Genomic DNA, 26,842 nt, shown 5'->3' with positions numbered 1-26,842 from the left:
AGCAGTGCTTACGATAGCATCATTGTGGGTGCCTTGTCTGTGACCTGCGTATATTTCCCTACATCCCAAGGGCCAGGAGAGTTGCTAGTTAGTGCTTTGTGCATGCAGAGCTCTATGTATGTGATATGCAGCATTTGTTGTTATTATTAAAGGGTTAGGAGCCAGTGGAGTCCGGCTCTCTCTCCCCCTCCTCTGTGGGGGATGCAAACACTCAGCCCCACCCACCTTTGGCCAGGCTGACAGAGCCAAGGGCAGGTTTCCTTGAGGGCAGCTGCAGGAGCCTTTGCTAATGGATGCACAGCACCATCCCCCAAGCGCCCCGGTGGAGGACAAAGGAAAGAGCCCAGAGCCTGTTTTCAGCTGCAACTGAAAGTGATAGTGTCCTAGGGGACCGGTGTGGCAGGCTGATAAGGGACCTGCTCTGCAGGGAGAAGAGCACAGTGCAGAATACCTACCCACTCCGTCAGCTCTCTTATCCCCAGCCAGGGCCTGGCGACACACCCAGGATATCACCCCGCACACGCAGTCAGGACGTGGTTTGGGCTAAAGTGATAAAGTCCCCGAGGTAAGTGAGGGCGGCAGCTCTCAGTTCACTGTTGACCCCAAGAACACGTCCCATATGTATGTTCCACTCAAGCCCAAGCCAGACAGCTGAGCAGCTCAATACGCCATGGTAAAACTGGGGGCTTTTCTACATGGGGACATTGACCAGAACAGTCCCCCAAGGTGGACACTCGTATTCCGGAATAGCACTAGCCTTTGAAGTTCACAGCCTGCCTTGCTCCAGAGTAACACCCCTGTGTAGACAAGCCCACGTGCTGGGCTGCCCAGCAGACGGCAGCGTCACCCAGCGAGCACGCACCAATCGAACAATCCCACTTGGCTCCAGAGTAAAGTCATCTCCATTACTGCTGTTAGAGAAGCTGACATCGGAGCTACCCCGGACTATTTAACCCCTCGCCAGCTCACCAGAACCCCCCCGGGGCTCAGAGCACGGCCGGGAACACTCGGGTTTCATCCCGCTGGGAAGCCTGACTGCCCGCAGAGATGTGCACGGTCTCGCTGGGGATGGAACGGGACTGGCTGGAGAAGGACAATTCCATTTCGCGAAGGCTTTTGAGGGTTTGAGATTAGAACAAGCCCAAAACTTTCTGTGCATTGGAATTGTGTCGAATCGGCCGATTTGGTCTCCAAAAGGAGGTGTTTGAATTCTCTCCCTCTGGTCAGAAGTGACCGGACAGGCTGCCTTGGCCACAGAAACCTTCGCATCACAAACGCAGTCAAAACCAGACATCTCCGCAAAACATTCTGCCTTCATTGAAACAGCTGCGGCTCATGGGCAGTACAGCCATGCCAATACATACCAGTAATATTCCGGCAGGGCCGCTGAGAGCGGGTTCGGGCCCAGGTGAAAAACATTTTTTGGGCCCTCCAGCAAGGGCGGACCGGCTAAACGGCAGGGAAAGCCGGGGAAGCTGGATCCTGGGCCCTCTTCCGGACTGCCAGGCCCCGGAAATTTGTACCAGCTTCCCCCCTCTCGTCGGCCCTGTATTCCGGCACAAATACAGTTCGTCAGAAACATTCTGACCAGCTCTAGTCCGGAGATTTAGCTGTGCCCGTGGCCCAGGGCTGGGGCACATCAGCAGGGCCGTGTGGGGAACTCTTGCTTTGGCGCTGCCCTGAGGGCAAACAGGGGCTGGCCGGGTGCCAGTCCGGCACACTCCAACAGCCTGGGGCTCATTAAAAAGGACACAGCATGTGTTTGGTGACCACGCATAAAGCTGCTGATGGCAGCGTGGGAAACACACGTGCCTGGCCCCTCATTGCGTCTCAGCGAAATGGGGCCGTTCAGCATGGAAAGGCTCTCGTGAGCCAGAGCCTTTGCAGAGCTGGCACCTCACCCAGCGGCTCTCAGCACCCACAGTGACTGGGGAGATGACCAGTCCAGGCCCTCGCACGGGTCCTGCCGCAGGCCCCAGGCTGCAGCGCATTCAAAGGGGGCATCTCATTTGCAATCAGAGGCGCCTTTAGAAGTGGGAAGGCTTCCCAGGTGACAGCAACCCAAGGGAACCATGTGTCCCCATCCCAGCCCCCTCTGCAGCTAGCCCAGGAAAGCCCCCCAGGCACCAGGAGAAGCGAAGTCCAAGTTAGTGAGGTGTCTGCTGCCACCTAGTGGCCACTGACTGCACACCACAGAGAATGAAAACTAATGGACATTATGGGGAGTGACTCCAGGGGGTTCTTAGAGGCTCTAAACTCAAAGCAGGCCACACTCATCCCTTTCCCAGTGTGCCATCCCCCTTTCCATTCCTGTCTTCCTCCCCCATCCTCCTCACCTGTCTTCCCCTTGCTGGGGTGAGGGGCTTGTTTCCTGGAGCTCCCAATCACAAGAAGCAGACGGTGGCAATTTCCCTGTCGTTTCATGTATTGGTCCCCCCCCCGGCTGGTGTCTGCATGCGGTGCCCCATTGCCACTGAGGACAGAGACAAGCTCCTCAACTGCCCCCATGTCGCCGGCAGCCAGGAGCCTGAGGCATCCCAGCGTATTGCTCCTCGACTCTAGCTCGGGGATGCCACAGGCTGCAACTACTCATGGTCATTAAAGATCCCTGGGCACTTCCCACAAATGTTAGCCCAGCGTCCTGGCCAGATTTCAGTGGGGGATGATCTGATCTGCTTCCCTCTGTCCTCACCCCCCCCACACACACCTTGCACCTCTCCTTCCTGCCCTGTGCTAGAGTGCGAGCTGCGCTGCATGACTGAACACCTGCTACAGTCCACCCGAAGGGGTGGCATGCCAGGGTGGGTGAAGAAATTCCTGCTTCCAAAGTGCTTTGGGAATCACTATAAGAAAATGCCAGATTGTTGTGTGACTTCTCTGGAACCCAGGGGTGGGGAGCAGGGGAATGGGTGGGATTGTGCCAGAAGCAGCAGCTCCTGATCGCCCCTCCCCACTTTTCTCCCTCTCTCTGACGCTGCCGCCCTAGGAATGGACAGCTTGGGGATGGGATAGAGGTGGCAGTGCAGTGTGGGATTGTGAGGCTGGCATTAGATAGGCTCTGGTGGGACATGGATTGCGAAGGGGCCCCCCTCCCACCACTCAGCAATGAGTGATTCACAGGGTCAGCCACTGGGTCAGAGCCAGTTCTAAACACCCCTGAAGTTTGAGAGTGTCTGGAATCAGTGTGCCCCACCTTGACAGAGAACAATATGATTCTGCTCTCCTTTAGGCTGGCGTGAATGAGGAGCGGCCCCCTGAGGATTGATGGAAGGGGATGGTGTAAAACCAGCCGGAGCGAGAAGGAAATCGGGCCTGGTTATACACAGTAAATTGGGGGGGGGGATTTGTCCCACCTGCCAGCTTACTTGTCCTGTCTCCGAGGCCGTAGCCTCAGAGTCTCCTCCAAAAAGAGATGGGGGAAGGTCAAAGCTTATAGGACAGGAAAGGTCCTTTCCTCTGTCGCAGCTGGCATCATGCGAGATTCACCCTCATGACCTCTGGGAAATGGTTCCTGTAAATATTAAAAGAGAGCAGGGTGGGGGGGAGAACCGCCCTTGGATAATACGGTGAGATAGTGAATACCATCCGTAAGCTGCTAAGCCTCCATATAGCTCCCCACAATCACACTGACTTCTGGCCACATCTGCTCCCAGGTTTATTTTTACCTGAGGCTACGTCTACACTACAGCATAAAATCGAAATAACTAAAACCAGTTTTATAAAACCGATATTATAAAATCGATTTTATGCGTCCACACTAGGGCACATTAATTCGGTGGTGTGCGTCCATGGTCCGAGGCTAGCGTTGATTTCTGGAGCGGTGCACTGTGGGTAGGTACTGTAAAATGATGAGGCCAATAACTTCGATTTCCGTCCACACTAACCCTAAATTGATATAGTAATATCGATTTTAGCGTTACTCCTCTCGTTGGGGAGGAGTACAGAAATCGATTTTAAGAGCCCTTAAAATCGATTTAAAGTGTGTTGTAGTGTGGACGGGTACAGCGTTAAATCGATTTAACTGCGTAGTGTGGACCAGGCCTGAGTATTAAACACTGCAGTAAGCATGTCTGGCAAATGGCTGCCTCTGCGTGTACCGCAGGGCTGGCACCCATCTGAATCCTGGCTAACGCACACTTGCAGGATGGGATGCTAGCATGGCACAAGCATGGCCTTAGCCGTGGGCAGTGGGGGCACAGGCTGGCACCTCTCTGCACATGCACTGTACTATCAGCAGCAGCTGGGATCATGCCAGGCCTTGTCCTTGCCAAAGCAGGACTGGAGGCTCAGGGAGACAAAGTGATTTGCCCAAAGTCACATGCCCCAGTGAGCCATAGAGCTGGGACCAGAACTGTCTCCTGACCCCCAGATCCAGGGGCCGGTTCACTCAGACAGGCAGCCTGGGTCTCCCTGCCTCTTAGAGTCAGTGAGATGTTGGATGGACATGACTTACTGACAGCATTTCTCTGGGGGGGGGAGGAATGAATTTTAGAGGACTCCAGCACGGACCAATGGCAGAGATCCTGGGGCTTTGAGGACTCCAGCACGGACCAATGGCAAAGACCTGGGGCTTTGAGGCCTCCAGCACCCACCAATGGCAGAGATCCTTGGGTTTGAAAGAGGCTGGTGATTGGTCATACAGCTGAGACTTGCCCCTGTTCAGCAGAGAGCTCCTTTCAACTCCCTGCTTTGACATATCCCCCCTCCCACTATGCAGCCAGTGGCCCTCCAGGGACCATTCATCCACAGAGGAGTCCAGGTGGGTGGGGTTATGTACAAAATAAAGAGACATTTATTGTTATCAGGTAAAGTGCAGCCATCATTTTAGTTTTACACTCTGAAGCCAGGCAGCCAAGAGGAAGAACAGCCACCAACCCAGCAGAACTGCACCAAAGAGGCGGGTGCAGGGGAGATTACAGCATGGAAAAGCCCCAGCCCGGCTGTTGGACAGACAGCAACACCGTAAACTACAGTTTGAATCCCAACACAAACAACAGGAGGCCAAAGCTCCAGGAGCGGCTGTGATGAGAGCGATGCTGCTGCAGCTGTTCGGGGATGGGGGAAAAGAGGTGATGTTTTATATCCTGGGCATTTCAGTGGCCAAGTCAGGGATAATGCTTTGAAGCCTATAAGCGAAGGGCGGCATTTAGCAACTGCCCAGAACGTTATTTGAAAGGAAGCTCTGCTCTGAAATACAGCCATGGATGGCAGCGTAGGCACGGTCCCAGCCTCTGCAGTTGGCTGGACCTCAGTTCTGCAGCAAGGCCCCCTGATTCTGCATCATTCTGGTAGAAATTCTGTCCCAGCTTCGGATGAATTAAAGAATGGAGACAAAAGGCACTTGGAAATGGTGGGATCAGCCCATTAGCTAGATGTTTCTGCTAAAATGAGCAGGCGTTAAATAGTAATGTTGATATTTGGACCCTCATTAGTTTTCAGAGTTAACATCACACTGAGGCAAATGGTTCACACCTCTCAAAGCTATTGCTTCAGGCTGGTTGCACACTCTGGTAGATATCCCTGCATTGGTTACACTTGGGCTACAATTGTAAGATTTTTGTTTGTAACTGTGAGAACTAGCAACGATTTTCTCTACTGGAAGCTGAGCTTATGAAGCATAGTTCTGCAGCAAGAGATGCATCCCATGACTGACACACAGGGCCTCAGTCAGAGCTTTTCATGTTGTTGTCTCAATAACTCCAGGTCAAATCTCCTCAGTTTACAGTTAATGATTGTTAGTGGGTTTTTTTCCTTCCAGAACCTCAAACTCTCCCTGGGATCTGACCTGAGCTGGGTTCTTCTTGTTCACACACCACCAGGAATACTCTACAGCTGAAGTGTAGTTTGCAATTCTGTTGCTGATCCACAAACCAGGAGAGAAGCCAGTTCATTCTCCCACAACAGATCTGGCTCTGATGCGGTAACAGAGGTGAAAAGTAGGAAATATTCATTTTCTGGCAGTAAAATCTACACATGGGACTCAGAAGTTACAGGGGCAGATCTGTTGGCTGCGATTTTTCAGGATGGGAGCCTGATTCTAATCTAGCGTGTCCCAGTTTTCCCCTGGCAGTGCTCTCTGGAGTTACTCCTGATTTACACTGGGGTATCTGAGATCAGAGTCAGGCCCTAGAGCCGCCCTTTTTGCATTGACGGTGAGCAGAGTGACAGCCCGGCACAGCCCCATCGTCTATGGAGATGTCCAGTACTGGGTTTAGATTTTCCAAAGAAAGCCACACAGCAATGTTAGGTCTCTTGCCGTGGGACTGAATGGCCAACCCCTTATAACGCTCTCTCCTGTTCTCAGTAGACCCCAGGACACATGCAGGATCATCTGGCTTTGAAAAACGGCAGTTGTCAGAGACACGCAGTGGATGCACAGGACTCTCGAGCTGCTGACTGCTCTGGGACATAGAGTATCGAACAGGGGCACTGAGCAGGGGAAGAGTATTGGTTAAGCAGCACCAAGAGGTGGCAGGTGGCAATCAGTCTAGAGTGACTGACAGACCCAGCACCAACCCATCACTGGGCCAGGACTACTTTCGTTTACAGGGATGCATTGCAAGAAGATAGATGCCTATGCACCAGGGCCCTAGTCTGTTGTTTAATGGGAAACAGGCCTAGCACACTGATGCACATTCAGACTTCCTGGACCTCTCCTTTGCCTCCTGCCCTGGGTTTGCTGCCAGGTACTGGCACAGCAGGAGCTTTAAGGAGTCGCTCAGCCACTTCACTTTCAGTTAGAAATGGGCCTGGGCTACAGACTTAGATCTGGATCCAAACTACCTCGAAGTCTGGGGAATTTGGATCAAGATTTCAGTCCCGGCCCATCTCTGTTTCCAGGCTCACCTCGTTCTGCCTCAGCATCCTCCAAAGGAACCAGCTCGGCAGGCACTCAAGAGCACTCAACGCATTAGCCTGAGCAGGGAGAGGAGGGGCTACTGCCTCTCTATCTTGACATGGTCACCGGCCATCCTTCTGCGGTAGGTGGCCAGGAAGATGTCGTTGTCCCTGGGGCAGTCATGGTGGCAGGAGCACGTCTTGATGAACATTAGCTTACGGTGGAAGACGTCCCCCTCCGGGCACTGGAACTCCACCCCTGCAGTGCTGGTGGTGTGGGGTGTGCAGCACCGGCCGTCAGTGCAGCTACCGCAGAACTTGGGCCGGTAAGAGCGGACGCTGGTGCAGCCCGAGAACTCAAAGCGGATTCCCCGGCGGGACTTCGGGGTCCGCGCGCACTTCTTTCCTTTCTGGGGAGAGAGCAGCAGTAAGGAAAGGGTTAACCCGGCAGGAGGGGAATGTGCTATGGAAAAAGGCACCTGTGAGGGGAGTAGAAAAACCCTCAGAGGAAACACAAGTGGTTCCACAAGCGGCATCTGAGGAAGTGGGTATTCACCCATGAATGCATCTGAGGAAGTGGGTATTCACCCACGAAAGCTCATGCTCCAAAACGTCTGTTAGTCTATAAGGTGCCACAGGATTCTTTGCTGCTTTTACAGATCCAGACTAACACGGCCACCCTCTGATACTTGACAAGTGGTTTTGTTTAGGTTGAAATTCACTGGTTTTCTAGGGAAAAAAATGCAAAATTTTTGAGTTTTTGGAAACATTTTTTTGTTTCAGTGTCGCCGGCTCTACTGGGGAAAAATAAAGCAAGGAACGTAGCTGTGGGGAAACAGTTTTAAAAAGCGAGAAGTGGGATTTTTCCCACCAAAATGAGAAAAAAAATGTAACATTTTTTCAACATTTTAAAAAGTTGGAGGAAAAATGGGGATTTTCGAAGAGCTCAGAACACTTTGGTGAATCGCTTCAGTTGAACCCAAACACCAGTTTTCACTGGATAGAGATAGAGAAATAGACAGATCAGTATAAAGTGTTTGACCGGCTCTAGCTACGCGACCTGATCCTGCCAGGAGCCAATGCTCAGTCCCCACTGATGTCAATGGGAGTGGAGAGTGCCCAGCACCTCTCAGGACTGGGCCCTGTATGAGATGCAGTATTAGGGGGAACTGATGTTCCAAACATCTCCTAGGCTTTGAGGGCTGGAGGGATGAGGCTACATCCAGCAGTGTGCTTGATGGACCTGCAGAGTGAGCATCCTCGGCCGAGGCCCTCTGGATCAATAGGAGTGGCACCTGCCTATGCCAGGGCTGGACTGGGCCTTTGAATGTCAGCCAGGAAGGATGGGCAATGACCAGCATCTTGGGGGATGAGCTGGTGGCCTCCTGAGCTTGTGTTCGTAGTTTCATAGATTGTAAGGCCAGAAGGGACATTTAGCCCATCTAGTCTGATCTGGATTGAACTGATGTGTGTCCCAGGCACACGCAACCGCAGTGCTGCCCAATGCCAAGGCCTCTGCGATGGCTGGGAATTGACCGCTGTGTATTCAGCCTCGTCCTGCTTTGTCCTACCCACTCCAGCCCTGCTCCTGCCCTGTCTAGTCTCACAGACACTGGTGCCCCCCACTCCCAGCTTCCACCAGCAGCCAGTACCTTAAAGATCTTCTCCCTGGGGAAGTCGCAGGGCCGGACCATGCAGAGCCGGCTCTCCTTCTCCAGGCGGCACTGGGGGTTGTCGTTGGTGATGCGGGTGGAGATGCCCATCCCACAGCTCTTGGAGCAGGCACTCCATTTGGTGGTCTGGACTAGGCAGTTCTCTTGGAGGTCGTTCAGCTCAGACCTGGGCGCTGGATTCTCCCTGTAAACTGACCCACGTCAAGAGGGACACAAGAGAGCGTTCAGGGACCTGGCACAAGGCACATTGCCAGGTGCAAAGCGAGCTGGCACTGTCTTGCTCTCCAGCAATGGAGCAGGAGGGACAGTAAGTGAGGCCCTGCCAGAGCAGTTCACCAGGGGCGGCTCCAGGCCCCAGCACGCCAAGCGCGTGCTTGGGGCGGCAAGCCGCGGGGGGCACTCTGCCAGCGCCGTGAGGGCGGCAGGCAGGCTGCCTTCGGTGGCTTGCCTGCAGAGGGTCCGCTGGTCCCACGGCTTCAGAGGACCTCCCGCAGGCATCCCTTTGGAGGGTCTGCTGGTCCCGCGGCTTTGGCAGACCTCCTGCAGGCACGCCTGTGGCAGGTCCGCCGAAGCCGCGGGACCAGGGCCAGCTCCAGGCACCAGCGAAGGAAGCAGGTGCTTGGGGCAGCCAATGGAAAGGGATGGCACTTCAACAGCAGCCCAATCAGCCTGCTCCAGATCGACAGCACTTTGGAGGTGGATTCTTCACTCGCTGTCTTGCTCCTTGGTGGCACTTCGGTGGCAGCTAGATCGGGTTCTTCTTCTTGGGGCGGCAAAAAAGCTGGAGCTGGCACTGTGCAGGACCAGCGGACCCTCCACAGGCAAGCCGCCAAAGGCAGCCTGCCTGCCGTGCTTGGGGCAGCAAAATGCCTAGAGCTGCCCCTGCTGTTCGCCCTTTCACTACGAGAGTCAGCAGGGTCCGGTCTCCTTTCCCCGCTTCTGTCAGCTCCAGACAGCGTAAACCCAGCTCTGATTTGGTAACTGGATGATGTCTGAACCTTTCCCCACTTTCTTGTGGTCATAAAAGGCACCACAGACACTCTGTAGCCACAAAACAGGAGCAGCAGAGTCAGCAGCAGCACCAGTCCCTTCCACAAGACCTTGCCAACGGGCCTTAGCTCTGGCCAGAGAAGATTAGTTGTTACTGAAGGTGGACTGGACAGATCCAATGTGGCTAGTTCAGTTCTGGCCCCTCAATCTTCCTCCCCAGTCCCTGCTGAAACAGAAGCTTCCTTCCCCTCTGTTACTACAGGCACAAACATGGACCCCGCTCCTGGTGCAGAACTGGTCACCCATCCCTCTGCCACTCCTTGCCACTCCACAGTGCTGACAGAGGGGAGGGGACTCACCGCTCTGAGTTCTAGAGAGGCCCGTAAGAAAGTCCCAGATCTGAATATCCCAAACTATGGGCAAGTTTGGAGCGAACTTCAGGGCTTTGGGCCCATCTCCATTTCTCAGCTAATAGCTCTTCTATGACCATTCAACTGGCCACACTCTCATCTGTCTGTCACTCACCTGCCAATCAATAAAACCTCCTCCAACCGCACACCCCTAGTTGTCATCTACCACCCCAAAATGGAACCCGTACGGGGTATCGAACAACATACTCTATGGGAACTCCATCTGAAAGAGATCTTCTCTGAACCCCTTCTTCTGGCCCTCAAACAACCCCCCAACCTCACTAAGCTCATCAGAAGCAAGCACCCCCAAGACCAGCACACATGAACTGAAAGCAGCACCAGACCCTGTCAAATCAACAGATGCAAAACCTGCAGAGGTATCTCCATACTACAAGGATCGACTTCCCCCACAACACACCTTTCGAGATCCATAGGTCCTACACGTTCCTATCACAACATGTGGGGTACCTCATCCAGTGCGCTAAATGCCCCAATAACGACTATGTGGGTGAAAGCAGACAGTCACTGGGCTCTCAAATGAACTCACACAGGAAAAGAATAAAAGATAAAAACACCCTAAGACCTGTGGGTGAACACTTCTCACAAAGCCGTCACTCTGACCCCTCAGTCCTCGTCCTCAAAGGAAACCTGCACAATGCCTTCAAAAGATAAGCCTGGGAGCTTAAATTCATAACTTTGCTAGACACTAAAAATCATGGACTGAACAGAGAAAAGCAACAACAATGATTAAAGGTCTAGAAAACATGACCTGTGAGGGAAGGTTGAAAAAATTGGGTTTGTTTAGTTTGGAGAAGAGAAGACAGAGGGGACATGATACTGGTTTTCAAGGACATAAAAGGTTGTTACAAGGAGGAGGGAAGAGAAATTGTTCTTCTTAACCTCTGAGGCTAGGACAAGAAGCAATGGGCTAAAATTGCAGTAAGGGAGGTTTAGGCTGGACATTAGGAAAAACTTCTTAACTGTCAGGTTAGGCACTGAATAAATTAAGCACTGGAATAAATTGCCTAGGAGGTTATGGAATCTCAGTCACTGGAGATTTTAAGGAGCAGGTTGGACAAACACCTGTCAGGCACGTGACCTCACGTAACCCTCCCACCAATGTGTTGCTTCTGGCTTCTGCCCAGTGGGGAGGGGGTATGTCGGGCCTCAGGACCTCAGCTGGAGCAGGGTTTCAGCATTAGGTCTAAGACTCCCCCCCTCCCCCCTGCAGGGGCTGAAGCTCCCAGACCCATCAGGTGCCTCCTGCAGGGCTGAAGCCCCCCAGCTCTCAAACCTCTGAAGATATGCAGCTCAGAGGGTCAGTAAGTTTGGCCACACCTGGCTTATTACAAGGAGCTGTAACCCACTAACCCCCCTTGCTGTCCTATGGCTGCAGAGTGCTAATGGGCCACTCTACCTGCAATGGTCCCTTGAAATCGGTGCTAACTCCTTACGCTAAACGATCTATTCCACCTGTGGGGCTGTGAGTTCCTTTCCTGGACCTCTGAGGAAGAGCTCTGTGTGGCTCAAAAGCTGGCCTCTCTCACCAACAGAAGTTGGTAAAATAAAAGATATTCCCGCCCCCACCTTGTCGCTCTGCTCACCTGCCAGGGCCGTTTCCTGGCTGCCCCCTTGACAAATCCACTCCTCACAGCACTGGGTTGGGAGTTTGACCCGGAGGGGGTTCGGGCAGGCCGGGGAGGGGAGCTGCAGGTCGTCGGCACACAGGGGGATGCAGCCGATGGTGCCGTCCATGCAGATGCACTGCAGCTTGCAGGTGGGCTGGAAGCTCTCACCATTGTGATAGATCTTTCCCAGCAGGTCACAGGTCGCCCCCTCGTGGACTGTAGGGAGAGATGATGGGGGGGGCGGAAGAGGGGGGGAGCTGATGGAATGATTCAGCTGAAACTGTTAGGCCTGAATAAAGATATAGCAGACAAAACCAGGTATGCCAGCCTGACCAAAGTCAGGCTAACAGAGGTTTGTGGGTAATCCCTAAATGAAAAACACTGAGAAGCAGCAGCATGTCTCACAAGCGCTGGGAAAAAGTAAGATAAAAAAAAAAAGGCTGCATTCCTGGCATAGTACCAGATGTGCTGTGTTCGGGCAGCTCCTTCGAAGAACCGATAAGAGCCCTAGTTTCCCAGCCTCCTTTTTTTCACTCCCTAGTTCTGTTCTTTGTTTGTTTTTAACTCCCCTACATTTCTAACTTTAGGCATGCATGTATACTAAAGGTGTCTAGTTTCTAGCTGTTAGAAGAAGGGGGTGGGTTGCTCCAGTGAATAATTTATGACGCGATGGAACTGTCTATATAGGCTTATACTAAGATGTAAAGGGCAGGCTGGTTCTCTCTGGAGACGAGCTGCTCTCTATTGATGCGTGCACTTGTCAATAAAGAGCTTTTGATCGGACCTTGCTGGTGTTGCCTGTCTCTCTCGCGGTCAGACAACGAACTTTGCCGTCGAGGTTAGAGTCCCTGACAAAACGATCCAGGTGCTGAGGGCCAGGTCTCTTCCTCCAGGGGATTACATAGTAACCAGAAATCAAAGCATGTGAACATCAGCTCTCCTATCCTGAGATCTATGAATCCTAGGGGTGTAACCTGATCTTCCCACAGGCATCTGGGGTCCCAAGCAGCCAGGTTAGAGTCTTTTCCTTGAGTCCCCGTGCAAGGAGAGCCTGAGTTCACCAGGAACCAGGCTGTGCCCCTCCCCCCAGGGTACACAAGCCCTTCTAATTGAATTTGCATGGCTGGACAAGGGCACCTTCAGCTGCAGTGAACTGAGCCCCCATCCAAAAATGAGGCGGGCTGGACATGACTTTTCTGTTCACAAACCCATCGAGCATGCCAGTAATGCAGCGGGGTCATTTCCGGTGCAGCTCTGCTCAAAGCTTCATTGACAAGCCCCACCTCTGAGACAGGCTGGTAAAATCCTGTCTCGGGGGGGAGGGGGGGGGACTGGGTGACCGTGAGGTCTGGTCCAAGCCTCCGTCGCTACGGTCTAGCTAAATGCTTTGGATGGACAGTGCTGCAGAAGCACAAGATGCTGACGTTTTAGGTTACAGCAGAGGGCACTAGCCCCTGCAGGACTGACCACAGCATCAGAGCTACACGACTGGGTGAGTGCCCAGGCAAGAAGAAACTGGTGGCTCCAGGAATCATGAGGAGCAATGAAGCAGCTGGCTGACGGTTCGTGTGGGCAGAGCTAGTCTGAGGCCTTATAAATCCCTGGAGGAAGAGCTACTGCCTGGAGCTCTCTGTGGTAGAGAGCTGGTCCCCTCATGCAGAACAGCAGTAGTTGAATAGGGACGGGCTCAAGACCAGATCTCAAGCACCCCAAAGCTCTGGGTAGTTTGGATCCAGTGCTCCATCGCTTAGGGCTAGGTTGTGAACCCCACTGACAAGACTATTCATGTGAGTTACGCCCCCTGGGGCTTGCTCTGTGTTCGTACAGCACCTAGCACACACTGGGGTCCTGGCCCATGACTGGGGCTGCTCGGTGCTACCATAATGCAAATAAATAACTTCTTGGCAGGGTGTGCATGTGGGTCACAACCTGACTCGCAGTGATCAGATCAAGCTCTTTGCTGCTAGGGCAGCTCTGGCTGACCCTCACTGACCTGGTTCTTTCAGAGATGGATCTGGGGAAAGGACACAGCTAACCTAGTGCAATTGGAGACTCTAGCCTCTGGCTTGCACTATTTGGGGTATTCCTGAAACTGCGCTCTCCTTTCGGAAACTTGTCTTCCGCTCCCCATCCCCACCTGCTCGCTGAGCTAATACCAGACAGGCTGATGTTCCTTGGAGAAACCTCTTCTCCAGTCAGATGGGCTGCTAAGTGCAACCAGCCCTTTACAACCATCCAACTTGTAAACAGCCTCCTCTTACCCCAAAGAGTTTCTCTTGCCAGGATCTAAGAAAGTGCCCCATGCCAGTGGTATGGTGCAAGATGCATTCCCGATACGACACACTACCCAAAAGCTTTGCTGCCAGTTACCCCTCTCAGACAAAAAGGCAACATTCCTCTGAGGGCAGTTGATTTCCCATGTTTAAAGGTGGCTTGCAAAAGGAAAAAGCAAATAGGGTTTGTACCCATTCAGGAATTCTTCACATCATAAAAAAGGATCCTTCTCGGCCCCACCGTTTTCTCCCAGTAGGTGCCTGGACCTCGTCCACCCTGATTTTCCTGAAAGAACCTGTGTGACTGGAGACATGGCAGGGTTGTGACATCAGATAATGCAAGTGAAACCCAATCCAATCAAAATCTCACTTTCCCAACTGTTTAAAGCTGCTTGTTTTCCACTTGTTTTTGTTGATATCTATTCAACTCAAAGGTCTGGAAGACACTTGGGAGAATTGTGCTCTTTTTTAAAGACTGTCCATACCAACCCTTCAACAGAGGGCTGAGAAATCTTCCAGTTCATGGCAGAAACTTCCAAGTTCTCCAGCAAAGCCAAGGAACATCAGACATAATGTTCCAGATATTTCTAAGCTAAGGAGAACAAGTAGACCCAGCCCCTAATTTAAAAAAAAATCTTTATAAATCATAAAGCAGCAAAAAAAGGCACAACCCACTGTCTTAGCCACAAGACCAGCTTCCCTCCTATGTTCCACAACTACACAATAGTCCAATTTAGCTTTACCGCTGACCCAGGTAAGAGGGCCATTTACCTTGGTGAGAATGAACCGTAAAAATAAACAGGCACTCTGTCTTTGCGGCATTAATCTAAAGGCCTCCCCAAAACCTTTCTTGCCTTGACTACCAAGTGCCAACGCTACAGCAGTTGATCTTAGTGCAACGTTTCCCGTGGTGCAACTTTGCAGAAGTTACACACACTGCAGCCCTGGGTGTCAGTTCCCAGCCTCATGTTTGTATGGTTGATTTTAACACTAACCCAGAACAGAGCATTTGAGCCCTGCACTACACAGCATTCTGAGAACAGTCCATGTTGTCCTGTGTTCCTGAAGGGCTCGTTCATGTAAGGGGGGTGCTTCCTACTCAGATGAATATGCCTCCCCTTTCTTGAACTCCTTTCTCTGCTGTGGAGCACACAGTTCTGGCTGATATGTGTTCAGACACATGGATTCCTGCCACTTGCTGTCGTCATCCTTGTCTATGGACCAGGGCTTTCCTCCCTTTATATGACATGTAGGCACAAACTGTGTGTGGCGATTCCACATTTAAAGCGTGTAATATTCTGTGGCAGAATACAGAAGTCTTGTAACCTGGAAGCTGGTGTTTGGAGATGGACATACTGATGTGCAATCGCCACACACTTAAAGATCCATACACTATACAAATAAGCCTGCTGACCATGAATTGTTCCCACTTCTGGATTTTCTGGGGAATCCTGTCTATGTATCTGTATTTTCGACTTTAAGCTCATTGGGGAAGGAATTCCCTCTAGTGATTTATACACACTGTTAATAATCCTTATCCTCTTTGACACCCACCCGTTTCTTTTCCCCTCATGCCGAGGCTGGTACCAAATTGTGATGGTTCTCCTGCTAATATTTTTAGAAGCTCCTCTTTCCTTCTCCTGTCCCCACTGCCAAAACCGTAGTTCAGGCTCATCTGGATTCCTGTAAACTTCTCTTCTCCAGCGTCTCAAACTCTCCCCTCTTCTCTCTGTCCAATACCCAGTAGCTGAAGTCATCTTCCACTTCCACCACTCCATCTCTCACCCCATCCTCAAGTTCCTTCACCGTCTCCAGCTGCTGATGTGCTGAGATATCAGTGTGATGGTTCTGACAGGGTTAGTCAAAGCCACTAGGGTGCACATTTTTCTAACAGATGCTCACAGATTCTAGGCTGAAATCCTGGCCCCACTGAAGTCAATAGGATTTTTGCCTACTAATTTTAATTTCCCATTTTAAGGTCAGAAGGACCATTGTGACCATCTTATCTGGCCTGTATAACACAGGCCACAGAAGTCCACCCTGTGATATCTGCATCATACCCATATCATATGTCAAGCTAGAGCACAGCTTTTAGAAAGACATCTCATCTTGATTTAAAGATGTCAAGTGACAGAGACTCCACCACATCTCTTGGTAATTTGTTTCAGTGGTTAACAATACTCACTGTTAAACATTTTTTTCCAATCTGAATTTGTCTAGTTTCGACCTCCAGCCACTGGGTCTAGTTCTGCTTGTTCTATGCTTGTGTACGTGCTGTGACCAAGCCAGTTGTTATGAGAACACCACAAACTCCAGATACAGTTAGTAGTATCTTCCTATTACCAATAGTTAGATCAACTCACGCGAATTAAAACTGAAAAACATACACACTCACCTCTAAAGGCCCAACCACAGATGTAACAAGTGGGGAGGAAAGAAATTAAACAGATCAAAGAAAATAAGACTGATCAAAGAAGAGGACAACTGGCTTTTGCAAGTTAAACTTGCCATCTGAATTTTTGCAAGCAAGTGAAAACTCAGCACATAATAGTAGCACAATAAAAACAGCAGCGGCAACAAGTAACCTGCAACTCTATTGCTTCCAGCTAATTCTGAAATACTGTGGCTGGAGCACTAATGAGAGCTAGAGTTAAGGTTGTGTGAACATTTCTATTACAATCGCCTTTTCAGTAGTTTAAAAGTTTCCAAAACTTTTACCTCTCAGGCACTTTGTTGCAGCTGTGATAGTCCCAGGATATTAGAGAGACAAGGTGCGTGAGCAATCATGGGGAAAAAATAGTGGGTGCTGGCAGCCCCTCCATCAGCTCCCCCCATCCCACCCCATCCCCAGTACTTCCCGCTGCTGGTGGGCCCCATGGATCAGGGCCCCCTCTCCCTCCTGCCCACTGTGATCAGCTGTTTTGCAGCATGCAGGAGGCTGGGAGGAAGGAGGGAGGATGCAGCACACTCAGGGGAGGGGGTAGAACTGGGCAGGAAGAGGCAGGGTGGGGTGGTGCAGGGGCAGGAAAGAGGTGGGGCAGGGGTGGGGCCTTGGGGGAAGGGGTGGAGTGGAGGTGGAGCCTGGGATAGAGCCAGAGGTTGAGCACCCCCCGGCACTTTGGAAAGTTGGCGCCTGTGGTGAGGTAATATATTTTATTGGATCATCTTCTGTTGGTGGGAGAGACAAGCTTTTCAGCTTACACAAAGTGTATTTAAAGTGGGAAATTAAAGGTTTCCCAGGCCTGAAGAAGAGCTCTGTGTAAGCTCAAATGCTTGTCTCTCTCACCAGCAGAAGTCGGCCCAATAGAAGATATTCCCTCACCTACCTTGCACCCCTCAGGCAGAAATTTTTCAGCCCTGGTATCTGTCCAAGGGCAAATTTTTTTGGAAAGTTTGAGACAAAAATGATCCCACTGTTTTTTGGGGAGGAAAACAAAGAAAAGGGGGAGGGGGGAAATATACTTTCTCCACTATGAAAAAGTCCTTATTTATTATTTTTATAAGTCCTACGGGCACAGTGGCTCTGGCTGAAAAGCTGATATTGGGCAGGGATGTAGTAGCTTTCGCTGAGAGATGCTCTAGGAGGGATCTGGTGAAAACAGGTTTGCATTTGCTGTTAACAGGATTCATAGAAGCCAGTCGGCGCATACACACTCTTTTGAAAATGATCTTTTTGGCCATTTCTGTTAATGTTTTGAACACAGGAAGGCTGTGACATCATAAACAGACTGGAAATAAGGTGTAAATTTATAACAGTGAGTGTAATTAACCATAGGCACAAATTTACCCAGGGTCAAATCTATGTCATTCCCTCTAGGTCTTCGTGCCTCTTCCTAGCTGATAGAATCATAGATTATTATTAGGGTTGGAAGGGACCTCAGGAGATCTATCTAGTCCAACCCCCTAATCAACCCCCTCAAGGACTGAACTCACAATCCTGGGTTTAGCAGGCCAATGCTCAAACCACTGAGCTATCCCTGGTGGACTCTTCAGCACTGACAATTTTTAAAATCGAGCTGGGATGTTTTTCCAAAAGCTCCGCTCTAGGAATTACTAGGGAGGGGGCAGTTCTCAGTCAGACTTAGGCACAAATGGCAAGTAAGGCCCTTGAAAAATCTCCCCCATTAAAGTGTAGCAGAAAAAATCAGTTTCTCTCTCCGTGGGCAGAGCTGTACCACAGGGAACCAGAACTAGAGAAGGGAGAGTCTTTGGTTTGGGATCTGACCCAGAAATCCCTGTTGGGATTAGAGGATGGAGCTCAGACTGCCCTCAACAGGCCATACGCTGGGTTTAATCCCAGGAAATCAGTACTAGCACAACAGTGCTAAGAGTGTGATATATAAAAGTCAATGGAGAGAGAGATTTTGGATCCAGGAATCCAAATCCCCTGCCCTGTGATTTCATGTGAGGAGTCTGTATCGGTGGTCCTGATTTGTGCCATCTAGTCAGTCACATACTTTTTGGTCCATAAGTTAGTTTCAAAGGGGTCGCACAGGCCACGTAAGGTGGCCACTTGTCTGGTCTGCCATTGTGTGTCCCCTAAGGCAGGTTCTGATGTCCCTCTGGCTCTCCCATGGTCTGTGGGGCCTGGGGGCAGGACAGCTTCATGCGGGAGGGATACGCAGCCGCTTACCTAAGCAGATCCCAACATCTCTGTGGATTTTGGAGAAGTCGCAGTGGAGTCCCTTGTGGTGATCGCAGGGTGTCTGAAGGGAACACAGCTCACCCAGCTGCCGGGCACACACTTTACAGCATCCACAGGCATCCCACACGTGGCTGGTGCCAACAGGGCACTGCAGCGGCTGAGAGGGGCACTGGCACGGGTACGAACACAGCTGCGACTCTGCCTGGAGGACAGACAAGCCATGAAAATAAAACCCTTCCTCTCACAAACCACCAGGGTGGAGAGAGTAAAAGTGCATGAATCTGCTGCCCCAGCTCCAGCAGGATAAACCCACCTTTCTCTCCTCCCTTCCCCAGTCCGGGTACCAGGAAGGACCTTCCATGCAGCTCCAAATGAGCAATCCCCTTACCCTAAAATCAAGTGGAGTCCAGGAAAGAGGAACCCCTGGGAGGCAGGGTCAGCTTCAAAGACTAAAATGGCAAGAGAATGCTTGGAGTTCCCCACTCTGTGGAATTAGTCCCCTTCCCTTTGACTGTATCAACAACAACATACCTGGCTCTTTCATCAGTACATCTCAAAGCACTTCACAAAGGAGGTCACCATTATTAGTCCCATTTTACAGATGGGGAAACTGAGGCACAGAGTGGGGAATGGCTTGGCCCAAAGTCACCCAGCAGCTTGGCCAAGAACAGAACACAGGTTTTCCAAATCCCAGTGCAGTGCTATATTCAAAAGGCCACATTACCTCTCCAAGTAGGCCCTCAGAGGTGAGCCCCACCTTTTTGGGATCCTCAGTGTAACCTACTTCCTTGGGACCTTACAAAAGTAACACCATCCCTGCTCAAAGGAATTCAGGGTGCCCTTCCCTCCTTTCAAAAACCCACACTTCACTATTTCTGCTGTTTGATTTCACATGGTGAACAAGATTGGGCTGGGTCCGAAGGATGGGAACGCTCGAGGGAAAACCTGGGATGCTGTAAGTGATGTTGGTGATACAGTAGGTGGCAGCCTTCCCCCAGAGCCAGTGCTGAACCAACCCCCGAGCTGCTGTACACAGCACGGTTTGGATGAGATGTGAAACCAAGGTCATTAAAGATGCTAAATTTGCAGTCATTAAAGAACCCCTTTTCATTAAAAAAAAAATCGGTGTTAATCCCACTTGGGTAACTACATTCTGCCTACCAACATTCCCACTATGTAGTTTCAACAGGGATATGGAGTAGTTCTTCACTTCCCATGTTTAACTGCTGTGTCATTCCTCTGTGCACTGTTAGTCATCTGCTATGTTCCACCCCAGAAGTGGCTGCAATTGCAGTGACAAAATGATCTTTGCGTATTATCTGCATGTGCCAGTTTAAGCTAACAACACATTTTGAGATATCAGTGTAAAGTAACAAAGCAACCAAGTTCATACATATCTGCTCTTGTATCATACCCAACCCTTGCCGGTAAAGCAGCTTCCTTGCATGTTTTGTTTCGTGACCAATAACAGTAGTAAAACTTCTCCAGCTGCTTTGGCTGTTGTTCCCAACCACTGTCCTAACTGAACCTCACATGGAGCTAGGAGATGCCAGGTGCTTTACACTCTTGCAACACTCAGCACAGTATAGTAAATGACAGGGATTTGGCTTAATCGTAACCCACAAGACCTCACCGAGTCTTACCCCATTCAAGAGGAATTCATCTAATTTGCTTTGAAAACTCCTAGTGCAAAATCTTCTTGTAATAAATAACACCGCCCTGCTGCCTGTAACACATCCATTCTCAAACCGTGGTCGAGAGCTGGCAGGATCCTCCCTGTTTCCAGCTGTGAGACTGCATTACAAGAAGCTGACGGTTCTTCAGTGCTTTCCTCTATTTTTCATAGATGCAACTGCTGTAGTTGCCAAAGGGGCAAGTTATTCGATCAAGATCGGGTGGAGAGGTGGGTACAGGGGAGGATCATGAATGGGGGTGATGTGTGTCTGCCACAATATCAATATTAAGATGTGATCCGTGCACGGAAAAAGTTAGCAGCAGCAGGTGTTCTCCAACACTGTGGAGGCAGCAGCCTATTTAAAGAAACGCTCTCAAAATGTCTCTCAGGTTTTTTTAAATTCCCGATGACGACAATCTTAGATTAAACCCAACAGAATTTAAATCATTTCCTGACCTTGTCACTGTCCGTGCTGATTACCTCCTTTCCCAGCTTCACACATACAAACTGAACTGCTCTGTTTCACTTTTTGTTTATAGGCAGGTTAACTTTCCATTCAAGGGTGGCAGAGGAAGGATGGTCTGGTAGCTATAGCAGCACAAACCCAGATAAGCTAAGCTCTCTTCCTAGCTCTGCCACAGAACTGTTGTGTGACTTCACATCACGCATGTCACCTCACTTTGGTATGCAGTACACCTGGCCCCAGTGTGTATTCAGACTCCAATCTACTCTGGTTTTGTGTCTTTTAACTCCTGCTAGCCTTACAGAGCCAATAGAAACAACAAGGAGTCCGGTGGCACCTTAAAGACTAACAGATTTATTTGGGCATAAGCTTTCATGGGTAAACAACCTCATTTCTTCAGATAAAGAAGGGAGGTTTTTCACCCATGAAAGGTTATTCCCAAATAAATCTGTTAAGTGAGGTTTTTTACCCACAAAAGCTTATGTCCAAATAAATCTGTTAGTCTTTAAGGTGCCACCGGACTCCTTGTTGTTTTTGTGGATACAGACTAACACGGTTACCCCCTGATACTTGACACCACGCAAAAGCCAACAGAGCAGTAAGTCAGCTGGAGTCTTTTCTGGCTCATCCACCATCAACAGCAAGCAGAGACAAGGAGCACGTACAGTAGGGAACACTAGTACAGACTGGGCAGGGCTGAAGTGGCTACCTGGAGTCGCCTCACTAGCACCTTCCATAAGTTGTTCCACTTTCATGCCATATTAAAAGATGAATTATTCTGCAACATGCCTGAAGACACTTCCTCATTCCTGCCCATATACTTTCTTCTAGAAATTGCCTTGATACAAAGAAGATGAACCCAGGTCTGAAGTTCAGCTCCAAACTTCCCCAAAGAACTGAGCAGGCACTTTGCAACAGACCTGTGCATAATACAAAGTACGTTTTTAACAGGTTGTGCTGCAGAGGTGGGTGGAACAGGAACCCAGGCAGCGGATCAGACAACGTATATTTCATCTTTCTCCCACCCACAAAAGTCACTGGTCCTGAAGTTCCATGCTGTTGGAGTTTTCAAGGGAAGGGGCCCCACTTCTCTTTAAAGGTCTGATCCTGCTTCTGTTGAAGTCAGTGGCAAATGTCTACAGACTTCAGTGGAAACAGAATTGAGCCAATATTATGGCTACTGGAATTGAAAAAGAAAAAGAAGCCATAAAAAAGATGACTGCCCTGCCTCTGGTTTTGCTGGCAGCTCTTGCATGCATCACAAACATCATTTGTAAAGCAGCCACTCCCAGGAGCCCTGAGCACTGTCTGAGCTGCAGTTGTGTGTAAAAAGCTGACTAGCAGAATCACATCTCCGAGCTGCATATATGTTCCTCATCACTGGCTCCCAGGTCCCATCTCCTTAGCTTACAAGTCAAAACAAGATTTTCCTAACTGCTGGCACTGCAGGCTGAACCTAGGTACCTGGACAAAGAGAGACGGGTAATGTTCTTTTTGCTTCACATAACTCTTAGCACTGGTGAAGAATCTGGGGTGGGGTGGGAGAAACTGGCTCACATCTCTGCAGCTGCTGGCTCTGCAGCATGGACAACAGGGAAATCTTGGGACCGATCAGTGAACCAAGTAGCTCTAACACCAGGGAAAGACCAAACGCAGGCAATGACACAGGGTTCTTTATTTTAAAAACCCCTGCTTTTTGGACCATGATCCCATTCAAAGAGGTGGGAAAGAGTATTGTAAGGCTCACATAAATATTTACAAAGCACCCTGGGTGCCTGAAATGAAAGGTGCAAGACAGGTATGGTTAATGCTCTTCGTATGGTCGGACACTGACAAGGATACAGGAGGCAAAGCGTGATCTTTCCAACTGTCCTAACACTGGATTTAGGGTGACCAGACAGCAAGGGCGAAAAATCAGGATGGGGGGCAGGGGGGAATAGGAGCCTATATAAGAAAAAACCCAAAAATCGGGCCTGTCCCTATAAAATCGGGACATCCAGTCACCCTAACTGGAATCGTTTGGATAACACTGCTTTACCCTCCGTTACAGGATTTCAAGGCACTGATAAACTAGGCCTTACAACACCTTTGTGTGGTAAGTAAGAATCGCTATCCCCTTTTCACAGATAGGGAAACTGAGGCAGAGAGAGGTAGTGACATGCCCAAGGTCAAAAAAGTCAGTGGCAGAGCTGAAAGCAGAGCCGAGGAACCCTGAATCTGAGTACTCTGCTCTAACCACTAGACAATAATCCTCCTCAAGACCTAGGAGCAGAGTTCAGGAGCTCCTGCTCCTCTGTTCTAACCACCAGATCCTTGCTCCCCTCCCAGGGCTAGGAAGAGAATAGGAGTCCAAAGTCCCATCTTCAAAGCACTCAGCAGATGCTTGAGAACATGATCTCATTTGGATAAATCAAATTTGTGGCTGAAGTTTGACGGTAAAGTGTTTCAGAAACTATGGTTTTTTATTATTATATTACGTGTGTTGCTGTAACACCCAGGAACCTGGGTCACAGACAGGACCTCGTTGTGCAAGGAGCTGTACAACCACAGAAGAAAAAGACAGTCCCTGCCCCAAAGAGTTTGCTAATTTCCCCTCAGCACAGAAACTGCCCAGCCCCTGATACCACTGTACTATAAGCATCTCCATACAGAGATCAGCATTCTTTCTGTTTGGACATCACGGAGCACATTTTTGGTGCAACTAGCAACAATCAATACACAGAGTTCGTCTACCTAAAGCACTTTGCATACATCAGTGCGATAAGCCACAAGAATCTATTTAGATCCATAGCTGCTAGCGGCATGGACCTCATCTCCTTACTAGTCTGCAAGGTGATTAGTACAATTTGGGCCCTATAATAAAAAATCATCATCATTAATAATGCCCCTGCTTCTGCCATTTAGATTGTGGTCACATCCAAAGGCCCCATCAGAAACAAAGCCGCACTGTACTAGGTACAGCACAAAACACAGCGAGACACAGTCCTTGCCCCCACACAGCTTCCAATCCAATTTCTCCTTCAGATTTCAAGCTCATGGTTTCCAGGAGCAAACAAACAGCTGTTTTTCTTGGCAGGAAGGACGGCACATGGCTGAGATATCAGGGTCTTACCCCTAGCAGTGCCGCACATTTGGCGGGTAATGCTGCGGGTAAGTTGCTTGACCTCTCTGTGCCTTGGGTTTCCCTCCTGTAAATCGGGGATACCAGGATAGCATGGGGGAGCGTCATCCACGTTTGCGAAGTGCTTTGAGATCCTCGGACGGAGGGCACCACGCAGGTCACTGTGTGTGTGCAGCATGCTGTTATGAGTGTTATTTATCTACACAGTGCATTGGGATGCTCAGTTACCAGATAACTCCTCCTAAGCACTGTCAGAGGCAGGTGACAGCTGCAACAGTTGAGGCTTGCTGAAAGCATTCTGCAAAACAAGGAATTGCAAAGCTCCTCCAGTAAATAAAACGACTGCAGTACAGTACATACCCAGCCAGGCGCAAGGAGAAGGAACAGAGACCAGGTTATTATCCCAAAGCTGTCACGCATCCTGAGTGAGAGGGGTGGGGTTTCAGAATGACAACTCGCTCGCTCTCTGCTCTGTTTGGAGAACGTTGCACAGGAGCTCCACTTTAAATAGCCTCCTAACGGGGTGTGCCCTGCACTTGATTGACAAGCTGGAGAGCGGCCCAAACTAGGTGAACCAAAAAGTGTTCGAATTCCAGAGAACATTTGCAGATTCCTGTGTGCCTGGTGGTGGAGTCTGGGGCTCGGCTGCATTCCACTTGGGGAAATCAAATCGTGGCAAAAAAACCCTCTTTGCTAGGATTTTATTATTATTACTCTCGCTTTAATGTTAAAAGTATGAAGCCTGAAACAGCTTCCTCCACTCCCCCTCTCCACCTTCCTTTTGGCCACAAGAGCTGTACTCTTAAATAAACGAAGCTTTGTTGGGCTAATCTTATCCCCTTGGAAGGGGAAGGGGAACGGAATGGACAGAAAGTTTAGCTTTGTTAGAAGCCATTCGGTACCATACGTGATAGTGCATCTGCAGGGCCTGCAGACCCACCCAGGCCAGGGGAGTCAAAGCTACAAGTTAACAGGCCCTGAACCCAATGCTCCTGCCTAGGGTGGCTTCTTGCACGGCATGGAAATGAAAGGCAACAGGGCAAAGCTTGCTTTTAAGGGATGGCAGCTTCCCACAATGTTTTAATTTGGGTCACGAAATGGCTAGAGGGGAAGAGCACATACCTAGAGTGACCAGATGTCCCGATTTTATAGGGACAGTCCCAAATATTCAGGGGTTTGCCATATATGGGTGTCTATTATCCCTCACCCCCATCCAGATTTTTCACACTTGCATCACAGTGCATGATGTTTTGGGTGATTATCGCTGAAATACAGGACATAAGAACATAAGAATGGCCAGACTGTGTCAGACCAAAGGTCCATCTAGCTCAGTATCCTGTCTACCGAGAGTGACTAATGCCACGTGCCCCAGAGGGAGTGAACCTAACAGGTAATGATCAAGTGATCTCTCTCCTGCCATCCATCCCTATTCTCTGACAAACAGGCTAGGGACACCATTCCTCACCCAGCCATTAATGGACTTAACCTCCATGAATTTATCCAGTTCTCTTTTAAACGCTGTTATAGTTCTAGCCTTCACAACCTCCTCAGGCAAGGAGTTCCACAGGTTGACTGTGGGTTGTGTGAAGAAGAACTTCCTTTTATTTGTTTTAAACCTGCTGCCCATTAATTTCATTTGGTGGACCATAGTTCTTATATTATGGGAACAAATAAATAACTTTTCCTTAGTCACTTTCTCCACATCACTCTTATATACCTCTATCATATCCCCCCTTAGTCTCCTCTTTTCCAAGCTGAAAAGTCCTAGCCTCTTTAATCTCTCCTCATATGGGACCTCTCCAAATCCCTAATCATTTTAGTTGCCTTTCTCTGAACCTTTTTAATGCCAGTATATCTGTTTTGAGATGAGGGGACCACATCTGTACACAGTATTCAAGATGTGGGCGTATCATGGATTTATATAAGGGCAATAAGATATTCTCCGTCTTATTCTCTATCCCTTTTTTAATGATTCCTAACATCCTGTTTGCTTTTTTGATGGCTGCTGCACACTGTGTGGACATCTTCAGAGAACTATCCACGATGACTCCAAGATCTCTTTCCTGATCAGTTGTAGCTAAATTAGCTCCCATTATAATGTATGTATAGTTGGGGCTATTTTTTCCCAATGTGCATTACTTGACATTTATCCACATTAAATTTCATTTGCCATTTTGTTGCCCAATCACTTAGTTTTGTGACCTAGTGTATCCTGTACAGACAGAGCGTAGGCTCGTATAAAGGGGCAGCCTTTACAATCCAGGACAGTTGTTTTGCTTACACCTGCTTAGCAAGGCAGAACACTCCCATGCAGCAGGAGATGAGAAGGATAGGAGAGGAAGGCTGGAAAATGAACTCAGGATATGTATATGACAGAGGGGAGCAATCTCAGGTCTGGCATACACTGAAAACTTAGGTCAACATAGGCTGTGGTGTCAGGGGTCTAAAAAACCCACCCCTCTGAGTGCTGTAACAATGTTGACCTCACCCCTGGTGTAGACGTGGCTAGGCTAGAACGCTTCCATCACCTTAGCTACTGTCGCTCGGGGAGGCAGAATTCCTACTGTGATGAAAAGCCCCATCCACAGCTGCAGCTTGCAGCTACTCTACAGGGTTACAGAGGCATAGCTATGACACTGTAGGCAGGCTGCTACTGTCCCCATAGATTAGATGAGCCCAGAGTCCATGGTGGCCTGGGGAGTGACAGACCAGGCCTGGGAACTGGATCCAGCGTACTGTGGTTGGCACCAAACAGGTCCCTCGGCTTCTGAACAGTCCAAGAGTGGCACAAGGTGGCACTTTTGATTGGTCTGGCCTCAGAATGCTGGGAAATGGCAGTGTGGGTAGCAAGGCGGGGGTGTCCAGGAACTCCTGAAGGGTCCTTCTGGCTCTGCCACTGAGCCACTGTGTGCCCTTGGTTAAGTCCCTTCACCTCTGTCTCTGATTTTCTCTATCTGCAATATAGGCATCAGACAACAGGGCAGAAATAATATGCTACCTACCAAGGGTGCTGGGAGTTTTCATGTATACTTTACTATTTCTCCATTGCTTTTCAAAGGTAAAACACTCAATATTGTTAGTAAATAAAAGCACAATAACATTACACATACATACAACACCAATATGA

At 49.8% G+C, this 26,842-nt stretch overlaps 1 protein-coding gene across 1 annotated transcript; it reads right to left on the bottom strand.

Moving 5' to 3' along the window:
* Positions 1-6,935: 6,935 nt before the first annotated feature.
* LOC115637594 (CCN family member 2-like) lies at positions 6,936-24,135 on the bottom strand. Its single transcript, XM_030539016.1, has 5 exons — positions 24,076-24,135; positions 18,445-18,658; positions 11,515-11,754; positions 8,490-8,701; positions 6,936-7,247 (listed from the first exon to the last, which is right to left on the bottom strand). The coding sequence occupies exons 1-5, from the start codon at positions 24,133-24,135 to the stop codon at positions 6,936-6,938; spliced, it is 1,038 nt and encodes a 345-aa protein (XP_030394876.1).
* Positions 24,136-26,842: the final 2,707 nt, after the last annotated feature.

The sequence above is a fragment of the Gopherus evgoodei genome, chromosome 20, assembly GCF_007399415.2.
Source record: "Gopherus evgoodei ecotype Sinaloan lineage chromosome 20, rGopEvg1_v1.p, whole genome shotgun sequence".
Taxonomy (NCBI): domain Eukaryota; kingdom Metazoa; phylum Chordata; order Testudines; family Testudinidae; genus Gopherus; species Gopherus evgoodei.
The sequence above is the reverse complement of the archived record's forward strand: the minus strand, read 5'-3'. Positions and strand labels throughout refer to the sequence as shown.